At 40.0% G+C, this 10,156-nt stretch overlaps 1 protein-coding gene across 3 annotated transcripts in view; it reads left to right on the plus strand.

Annotated features, from left to right (window-relative positions):
• ZNF283 (zinc finger protein 283) overlaps window positions 1-10,156 on the plus strand; it is a 38,722-nt gene that overhangs the window by 24,924 nt on the left and 3,642 nt on the right. Inside the window, exons 2-3 of one of the 3 annotated variants that reach the window (XM_011997719.1) lie at window positions 5,363-5,450; window positions 7,586-7,712. In XM_011997719.1, the coding sequence (XP_011853109.1) occupies window positions 5,442-5,450; window positions 7,586-7,712 (136 nt within the window). In that variant the 5' untranslated portion in view covers window positions 5,363-5,441. Of the gene's footprint in view, window positions 1-18; window positions 132-1,224; window positions 1,289-5,362; window positions 5,451-7,585; window positions 7,713-10,156 lie in introns of all 3 variants that reach the window. The other 2 variants (XM_011997717.1, XM_011997718.1) reach the window with 2 other exon arrangements.

A 10,156-nucleotide genomic window follows, 5' to 3' on the forward strand; every position in this document is an offset into this window, starting at 1 on the left:
AAAAAAAAAAAAAAAAAGCGGCCTTTTGCTGAAGCTGGAGTACAGTGGCATGATCATGGCTCACTGCAGCCTTGGCCTCCCAGGCTCAAGCGATCCTCCCACCTCAGCCTCCCTAGTACCTGAGACTACAGGTATGTGCCATGAAGCCTGGCCAGTTTTTGGATTTTTTATAGAGAGGGGATTTTACTATGTTGCCCAGACTGGTCTCGAACTCCTGGACTCAAGCAATCTAGCTGACTCAGGCTCCTCAAGTGCTAGGATTACAGGTGTGAGCTACTGTGCCCAGCCTTAGGACAGGAAGTCTTAACCTGAGGTCTTCTTGTTCCATTGACAAGCTTCTAGGTGACCAAAACCCCTTGAAATCGAGACCAAATTTTTGTAAATATATGTAAATGTGTTTTTTTAAGTGGGCAAAGTGTCTATAATTTCATGAGATTATCAAAAGTGACCATGACCCAAAAAGATCTAGCTCCATTGTTCTGGAAAAAAGACTGTAATTACTGGGAAGGAGCTTGAAAAAAATGAGTCCAGCTGGGTGCAGTGGCCCACGCCTGTAATCCCAACACTTTGGGAAGTGGAGGCGGGTGGATCACTTGACATCAGGAGTTAGACCAGCCTGACCAATATGGTGAAACCCCAGCTCTACTAAAATTACAAAAATTAGCCGGGCGTGGTGGTGTGGGCCTGTAGTCCCAGCTACTCAGGAGGCTGAGGCAGGAGAATCAGTTGAACCCAGGAGACAGAGGTTGCTGTGAGCCAAGATTGCGCCACTGCACTCCAGCCTAAGTGACAGAGTGAGACTCCATCTCAAAAAAAAAAAAAAAGAAAAAAAAATTAGTGTCCAGTAGAATGGAAATAGTCAAGTAAATTGTAGTATATCTAGTGATGGAATGATATGCACCTAATAAAAATTAAGTTTATAAAGAATCAAAGGAAGGAAAAATATAAATGATGCAATTTTAAGCAATCATTATAGTTATAAACAAAAGTGCTCAAGAATATTGTGTTACCTGTCAATCCCATCTAATAAGACAGGGTTTTGGAAGACATATTTCAAGAATTACATCTAAAATGTTACTTTAATTCGTCATTCAGTGAAGAAGTGGAGAGGTGCAGCCATACTTATTGAGCATCTACTATGTACCAAATACTGTTTTGTTTATGCACATTTATTTTCTTCCTCAGACTTTGAAGGTGGTCTATCTAATTTGTGTTGATTTACAGGAGAATCTTGACAGTGAACGTGTCTCATTACATTGAATAACAGCTACAGGATGTTCAAGAGCTGGTAGGTGTGAATTGTTTCAGACCCACTGATTTTCAGTGTTGGCGCCATTTGTTCAGTTTCCTTCATGACTGAAATATATCCCTCCTGTCACTCAGTCTTTTACATTTGGAAATGTCTTTATAGTTCCAATTATGGAATTAATGCAGGCTTGGTCCAAAAAAACCTCAGCAATCTAGGAGACATACCGAGAAGGAAGCTAAAAATCGCATCCTCTAGAGTTAATCATTTTTAATGTTTTTTTTGTTTTGTTTTTTGTTTTCTTTTTTGGGATAGTGTCTCACTCTGTCACCCAGGTTGGAGTGCAGTGGTGCAGTGTCAGCTCACTGCAACCTCCACCTCCCAGGCTCAAGCGATCCTCCCACCTCAGAGGGAAGGTAGCTGGGATCACAGGTGTGTGCCACCATGCCTGGCTAATTTTTCCTGTTTTTGGTAGAGCTGGGATTTCACCATATTTCCCAGACTGGTCTTGAACTCCTGAGCTCAAGCAGTCTGCCTCCTTTGGCCTCCCAAAGTGCTGGAATTACAGGCGTGAGCCACCACACCCGGCACTTTGGAATATTTTTGTTTAAATCCTTTTTCCTTTTAGCCTATGGGTCTGTTTTGTTTTTTGTTTGTTTGTTTGTTTCCTGCAGAATAAAATTATAGTAATTGGTGATGTAAATGAATTGAAGACTCTTTAGTTCTTAGTTTGAAAAAGAAACAACCCAGATCTAGGTTGTACGTTAATTTTGAATATTTAGGGATAAGAGGGAAGTGCTAGTGATTCCCTTATTTGAAAACCTTCAAATATGCACAACTTCTGGGATTATAGAAATGTCATTTAAAAATGAATTACCAGGCAAAAAGGAGTTTTAGAATTATATTATATTAAAGGTTACCTCGCCAGACAATGGCAGTAATCTCCAATATAGAGCCGTCTTACAAAGAATACATTTTACAGATAATATTTCCAAAGACAGGTGTAAATACCAGAAGGTAGAATGAGAAGGTTATGGTTGTAAATGTTTAAACCACCAATTTGTACAGAAGAGTAAGACTGAGCCTCTGGTTAAGTTCTCAGCTTGATACCTAATTGGGTTGTATTTTCTGATGCAGCTTAATGATGCTGAATCTCTATGTATCTTCTGGGAGGAAGTGGTATATTCCTCTGCATGTTTCTGAGAACCTGTTTTTCTCACATTGTTATTTAGGAAGAGTACAGGCTCAAGGCTGACCTGTGAAATTTGAGTTCGTGTTATAAGAAAGCAGGTCTGAGAAGGACACGTTTTACTGTGAGCAAAAGAGAGTAGCATTAAGTTTCTTTGTTATAACAGGATAAGGGACAGTAACATTCTTCATTTTCTTTTCTTTTTTTTTTTTTTGTGATGGGGTCTCACTTGTCGCCCAGGCTGGAGTGCAGTGGCGCGATCTCGGCTCACGGCAAGCTCCGTCTCCCAGGTTCACACTATTCTCCTGCCTCAGCCTCCCGAGTAGCTGGGACTACAGGTGTCCACCACCATGCCCAGCTAAATTTTTGTATTTTTAGTAGAGATGGGGTTTCACTGTGTTAGCCAGGATGGTGTCGATCTCCTGACCTCGTGATCCACCCGCCTTGGCCTCCCAAAGTGCTGTGATTACAGGCGTGAGCCACCGTGCCTAGCCATTTTCAATAATAATGATGACAATGTGGGCAAGCCTGCTGGCTTACACCTGTAATCCCAGCACTTTGGGAGGTCAAGACAGGAGGATTCCTTAAGCTCAGGTGTTCAAGACCAGCCTGGACAACACAGTGAGACCCTGTCTCTACAAACAATTTTAAAAAATAATAATTAGCAGGGCATGGTGGCATGCACCTGTGGTTCCAGTTACTGGGGAGGGAGGCTGAGGTGGGAGGATCATCTGAGTCCAGGAGGTTGGGGCTGCATTGAGCCGTGTTTCTGCCACATCATTCCAGCCTAGGCAACAGAGCAAGACCCTGTCTCTGAAGAAAAAAAATAAGACAACTTATAAACAATGATCATATACCATTCAGTATTTTGTATGGATTTCTTACTCTTCTATAGTGAACACTTTTCTCACCCCTCTTATTGATGGGGAAAAAGAAGTGTTGAGAAATTGGTAACTATCAAGCTCAAATTCACATCCTAAAGGTCTGACACCAGATCTTTTATCTCAATTTCAACAGAAAATACCTCCCACATTATGTTAGTCACAAACCTGCCTGCCTAAGGAATTGATCATATGTGTCTTTCTTCATCAATGAATATGAACCAACACCATCATAACCAATGAGGGTATGGTGGGTCGCAATTTATTAAACCTTTTGTTTACTATTACCTAGTTTCTCATTTTTAGTGATCAGAAGTTATTTTTGGTTGAATATCCTTGTGTATTCCTCTTGTGTGCTTCTTTGTTCTTTAGCAATTTCTTAAGGATACATTTCTAGAAGTGAAGTTTTGGGTGAAGAATTTGCCCCAAATGCCTGACCCTGTAATACTTGTACTTAGGGGGTAATACAGTGTTTGGAAGACATAGGTGTTACCTTGGAGACCAAATATGCCTTGGGGTAAGTGTAAGGCAGTCAGCAGCCAGCAACAAAGGCCAGTAGGCAATCCAGGGGACCTGCTTTAGGAACTCATAGGAAGGTAGTTATAAGCAATACTGTTGAATCATGATCAAGCATTTGGAGGCAAATGGAATTTATTCTATAAAGTTTATACTACTACTGTTAGTTGCAAAGTGAGCCTAATACGATCAGGTGATTCAGCAGTTATCTGAAGGATACCATGTTTAAGACAGGTTCAGATACAAAATAAATCTATCAGTCAAGATAAGAAAAGCAGAATCAAAACCTCATTAATGGAAAGGGAACAACAAAAAAAAATAGGCTGGCCACGGTGGCTCATGTCTGTAATCCCAGCACTTTGGGAGGCCGAGGCGGGTGGATCACGAGGTCAGGAGATCGACACCATCCTGGCTAACAGGGCAAAACCCCGTCTCTACTAAAAAATACAAAAAATTAGCTGGGCATGGTGGCGGGCACCTGTAGTCCCAGCTACTCGGGAGGCTGAGGCAGGAGAATGGCGTGAACCCAGGAGGGAAGTTTGCAGTGAGCCGAGATCGTGCCACTGCACTCCAGCCCAGGCGACAGAGCGAGACTCCGTCTCAAAAAAAAATAATAATAAAATAAAATAAAACCCCCAAAAAACAGAAATGAAAAGATGAAATTCCCCAACTTATGCTATGGATATATTAGTATTATTACACTAATATTGTTCTATTAATATATCCATGGCATAACTTGGGGAATTTCATCCATTTTTTTTTTCTAGGCAAGACATAGGCATATGTAGAAATTATACAGTTTGCGTAATGCATGGCCATGGTTACAATGATTATGTGGATTACCTAAACAAAAAACATCATAATGAAAAGATAAATGTTATTAATATATACAGATATGTAATTTTATTTTTTATTTTTTGTTGTTTTCTTGAGATGTATAACTTTCTAAACACTTTTTATCTGTTGATGTGATTGTCAGTCTTTCTGTATTGATATGTATGTATTTTATAAATGTAATCATACCATAAATCTCATAACCTCCTTTTTCTATTGAGTATATCTTATTTCCCTAAGTTAGCATGTACTCATTGCATGATGTTCCGTGTCATGAATATTACTGATATATGCATTGGAAAGTCAGCTTTTTGGGTTCCCGATGAATTCTTTATACATCCTGTCCAGCTCCCCTGTCTTGATCAACTTCCTTCAGTCCTGAACCCATGAAGGACATTCTAGCTTGGACCATGACAGGTATTCCTGAGAAGTAGGAATGGAAAGAGGATGATCTGATCTCCTGGGCAGGACTGAATCGTCAGATCCCAGGTCCAGATTCACATCCTCAGAACCAGACACTGCCAGAAACCTCCCTGCTGAAGAACTTTGGGGTTTAGGTGGAAGTTTGGATTCCATAAATGGCACGTGGGGTGTGTAGCAGAAGCAGGCATGGAGAAGATAAGATCTTCTATTAGCGTAAGTCAGGATGGGATCACTGAGGCACATCTGGTTTAACACTTCGTTTTCCCTCCCCAGTTCTGGCTTTTCTGGATTCTGTGCTTCACCAATAGAGGAATTCCATGGAGCATTAATTAGTTCTTGCAATTCCAGAACTATGACTGATGTAAGTTGGTATTTTTTCTCTCCATGAAATACTGTGATTTTCAGGGCGTGTGAATCTTTTTTTTTTAAATTTTCCTAAAGCCTTCTCTCTGACAGAACTCCATCCCTGAACCCGCTTCTCAGTTCTTCCTATTCCAGTGGTGGATGGTGCCAAATAGCTTAGTGTCCTCCCCTTGTACCCCTCCCCTTTTTAATCAATGTCATATTCATTGAAGATGTTACTTAACATCTCCTGTGTTCCCAGTCTTCTAGTTAGAGCAATGATAGAGCAATGGAGTCTTCTGAGGGAAATACTTAAGCTTCTATTAAGGATAACTCAAAGAAATACAGTTAACAATACACTTTTACTTGTATGCAAAGAAAACCAATAGTGCATTGATTTCCTCCATCAAAGGCACCAACGGGAGTCATATAAAGGAGGAAAGGGAAGAGAATGAAAGACTGCAGGGATTTTGAAAACAGCAGTATTTTTAAATTTAGGGTAAGATGCTGATTTTAGAAGGTGGCTACCAAAGACACTGTCGTTAGACAGCTGGATGGTCACCCGAAGAGTGATGTTAGTTGTTTATGCATTCTCTGGGAGCACTTTCATGTTTAACCATCTTGACTGTCTTGGGTGATGCCTTTTGGTATCACCTCTGATTGACCACATCGGCACCATTTCCCTTACCCGAGTTTCTCATTCCCATGTCAGGTCTGCGTGTGATTAGTTAGTGATGAGGGTCCCATCGGACCACATGCAAAACCTTGGAACTTCTCCATAGACCCAAGTTTTCCATAGAGATAAGATGGACTTTGGGGTTTCTTGGTCTCAACCTCGGTTTATGTGAAGTTGCATGTGTTGGGAGGCGCTTCAGATTAGAAAGAGGGGAGTTAGTGGTTCTTTCCAGGAGTTTCCTAAGAGATGAAGACCAGTGGTCTCTGGAGTCACCAAAGGACTCCATCACCAGTGGATTTTGAACCAGTTGACTTTGAAGTCATTTTGTCATCAACCAGGATGTGTAGGTCATGAGTGACATTTGTGTCATGTGCAACATCCTATATCAATGTCCTCATGTGTCCTGTATCAGCATCCTCTAACTCAGGAACAAGTAACGTACTAAGCGAGGGGTAGTTGATAGTAACAGATAAGATGATGCCTAAGGTCTAGATGATAATATATTTCCACAATCAAGAAAATCTACAGAAGTTTTGTTCAGCCTATATGTACAGATATAATTGAGTGATTAAGCTCATATATTGAGAGGATAAAATGAATTGCAACAAATAAAAAAATTGTTTATTCATCATTAGAAAAAATGCTTATGATGTAATCTAACAGTGATGTATTCGAGTCTTGTTGATAGTCTCTAATTTAATGGGAATCGGTTTTATAAAATAAAGATTTTGTAGTACATTTGGGAAAAAGTTTTCATGTTTTCCTATTTCTTTCTTTGTTTTTGAGACAGAGTCTTGCTGTCACCCAGGCTGGAGTGCAGTGGTGCAATCTCGGCTCACTGCAACTTCCACCTCCCAGGTTCAAGCGATTCTTCTGCCTCAGCCTCCCAAGTAGCTGGGATTACAGGCATCTGCCACCACACCTGGCTAATTTTTGTATTGTTAGTAGACATGGGGTTTCACATATTGGCCAGGCTGGTCTCGAACTCCTGACCTCAAGTGATTTGCCCGCCTCAGCCTCCCAAAATGCTTGGGATTACAAGCATGAACCATTGCACCAGGCCTTGTTTTTATTTCTTAAAGGGGAAAGATGGTGAGCAATTCACTTTTACAAATAATTTATGAGAAAGGCACATAGCACATAGTAAATATGCATGATGTATACACACATGCACTTTTTATTTAACACAGAAGAAACTGAGATTTAAAAAATATATTACCAGACAGGTCTGGATAGCTGAGTTATCTTATAGTATCCGGGAAGTTTTTTCTGCTGTAACAGGATTCTTCTAGAACATGTTGACATTCTGCTTTAGTCACACTGATTTTCTTGCTTTTTCCTACCTATATCAGAGGCTTTCAGCCTCCTTGATTGTTGTATTTCTCCCCCTCTTTGTAGTTTATCCTTCATACCCTCTTTTTCCCTCTTGGAAATGTTTTCTTTAATTTCACAAGTAATACATGGATTTTTGGTTTTAGGGGTTGGTGACATTCAGGGATGTGGCCATCGACTTCTCTCAGGAGGAGTGGGAATGCCTGGACCCTGCTCAGAGGGACTTGTACGTGGATGTGATGTTGGAGAACTATAGTAACTTGGTGTCACTGGGTAAGGTCATCTGCCTGAAATAATTTAGTCTCCTCTTTGCATCATCAGTTTTCTGCACTGGAAATTCCAGGGCTATCTTTGAAGAAACCAGGTGAATTTCTTCTCCCTCTTCCCAAGGGTATGTTCTTATACTTGCTGGGTTAGAAATGGGTTTGTTAAACACATTGATCTTCCCCATCCCTCAGTGAGCTTAACACCATTCTCGGGCCCTCGCTACAATCACCTCTCTCCTTTAATGGCCAAGGGGCTGGATTTGCATTATAGGACATTTATTTCGTAACCATTGTCAAAGAAACCAGATTTCATAAATTCTGCAAATACTATATCGAATGTCTACTTCTGGCCAGCCTTGTGCTGAGCACTATTCATTGAATCATGAACAAGTTTTGATAACTTGCCTATTTTCATGCAGTTTACTTTGTAGTAAAGGAGAAACATCAAATAAGTAAGTGAATAAATAAATAGTGTGTAATGAACCAAATTCTTTGGAAAAGGTAAACAGTGTAAGGGAATAGAAAATGATGGGGACGGACAGGGCTAATTTAGATAAGATGGTCAAGGAACGCTTTCTTGAACAGATGTTCAAGAATAGAGATATTCGAGCTATGTGAATATGTGGGAGAAGAACAGATCAATCACAGTGAACAGCAAATGCAAAGGCCCTGTTGTTGGAAAGGAACTTTACCAGAACTCTAGGGTAGAGTTATTAAAGGAATATGTACTAAGAAATTACGCCAGGGAGATAGGAAGGGGCCAGATAATATATTGTTTTGTTGTTCTTGTTTGTGGAATTTGGATTGTTTAGTCTCTTTCAGTTTGAAACCGTTCACATGTCTTTCCTTGACTTGCACATATGTCTGTGATGCTTTTGAAGATTACAGGCCAGTTATTTTGTACAGTGTTCCTCAGTTTGGGTTTGTTTGCTCTTTCTTCATGATTAGATTTAGAGTATGGATCTTTGGCAGGATTATCACAGAATCGATGCTGCATTCTTCTCCCTGCATTTTGTTGGGTAGTATGAATGATTTGTCATTACTCATGTTATTCACTCTGAGTACTTGATTAAGGTGGTGTCTGCTGGCTTCCTCTTTGTGCAGTTGCTTTTTTTCCCTTCCATAAGTATTTTATAGGGAGGAACTTTGAAACTATTAAATATTGTAGAACTGGGCACAGTGGTGGCTCAAACCTGTAATCCCAGCGCTTTGGGAGGCTGAGACGGGTGGATTGCTTGAGGCCAGGAGTTCGAGACCAGCATGGGGCAACATGGCAAAACCCCATCTCTTCAAAAAATACAAAATAATTAGCTGGGCTCTGGTGGTGCACACCTGTAGTCCCAGCAACTGGGGAGGCTGAGGTGACTGGATTGCTTGAGCCTAAGAGGTTGAGGCTGCAGTGAGCTAAGATTGTGTCACCACACTCCAGCCTGGGTGACAGAGCAAGACCCTGTCTCAATAAATAAATAAATAAATAAATATTGTGTTCCTCTTCAAACTTTCCATTTATTCATATGTTGGATTTCTAGTCAATGGGCTATATTCTGTTTTTTCTGTTATTTATTTTGAAGCTCAAAGTGTTGGCGCTTGTTCCAGATTTGGTCAGTGGGAATCCTTTCATGATATGGCTTTTTGGCATACTCTTTAAGTATCTCCTGATTTTCTGATAAACAAGGTGTCAGAGGTTCATCTTGTATGAAATTTCCCTGCTCTAGTTTTATAATCAGCTATTGCTTTGAAATGCTGGGTTACTTTAAGACAGATTTATAGTTATTATTTTATGCATTTGTCTTTTAAATCAACAAATCAAAAGTACAATAATACTAACTTTTATATTTACTCATGTAGTTACCATTACCAATGTTCTTTATTTCTTCTTATGGCTTCTAATTACTGTTTTGTGTCCTTTCACTTTAGCCTGAAACACTCCCTGTAACATTTCTTCTAGAGTAGGTCTACTGGTAGTCACCTCTTTCGGCTTTTGTTTTTTCTGGAAATGTCTTAATTTTACCTTTATTCTTAAAGGACAGTTTTTGCTGGTGTAGAATTCTTGGTTGACAGTGTTTTTTCTTTTGGGACTTTTCAATATACCATCCTACTACTTTCTGTTCTCCATGGTTTCTAATGAGAAATTAGCTGTTAGTCTTGTTGAGGATTCTTGTATGTGTTAGGCTTCTGCTTTCTTCCTGTGTTCTGAAGTCTTTTTCTCTTTGGGTTTCCATAATTTGACTATAATGTGTCTAGATATGAGTCTCTTTGGGTTTATCCTGCCTGAAGTTGTTGAGTCTCTTGCATATGTGTATTCCTGCCTTTTCTCAGATTTTGGAAGTTTTCAGACATTCTTTCTTCACATTTTTTTTCTATACTTTTATCTCTCTTCTTTTTCTGGGACTCTTAAGATGTGTATGTTGGTGTACTTGATGGTATCCCATCAATCCTTCTGGCTCTCTT

Source organism: Mandrillus leucophaeus, unplaced genomic scaffold (genome assembly GCF_000951045.1).
Source record: "Mandrillus leucophaeus isolate KB7577 unplaced genomic scaffold, Mleu.le_1.0 Scaffold546, whole genome shotgun sequence".
In the NCBI taxonomy this organism is placed as follows: Eukaryota; Metazoa; Chordata; class Mammalia; order Primates; family Cercopithecidae; genus Mandrillus; species Mandrillus leucophaeus.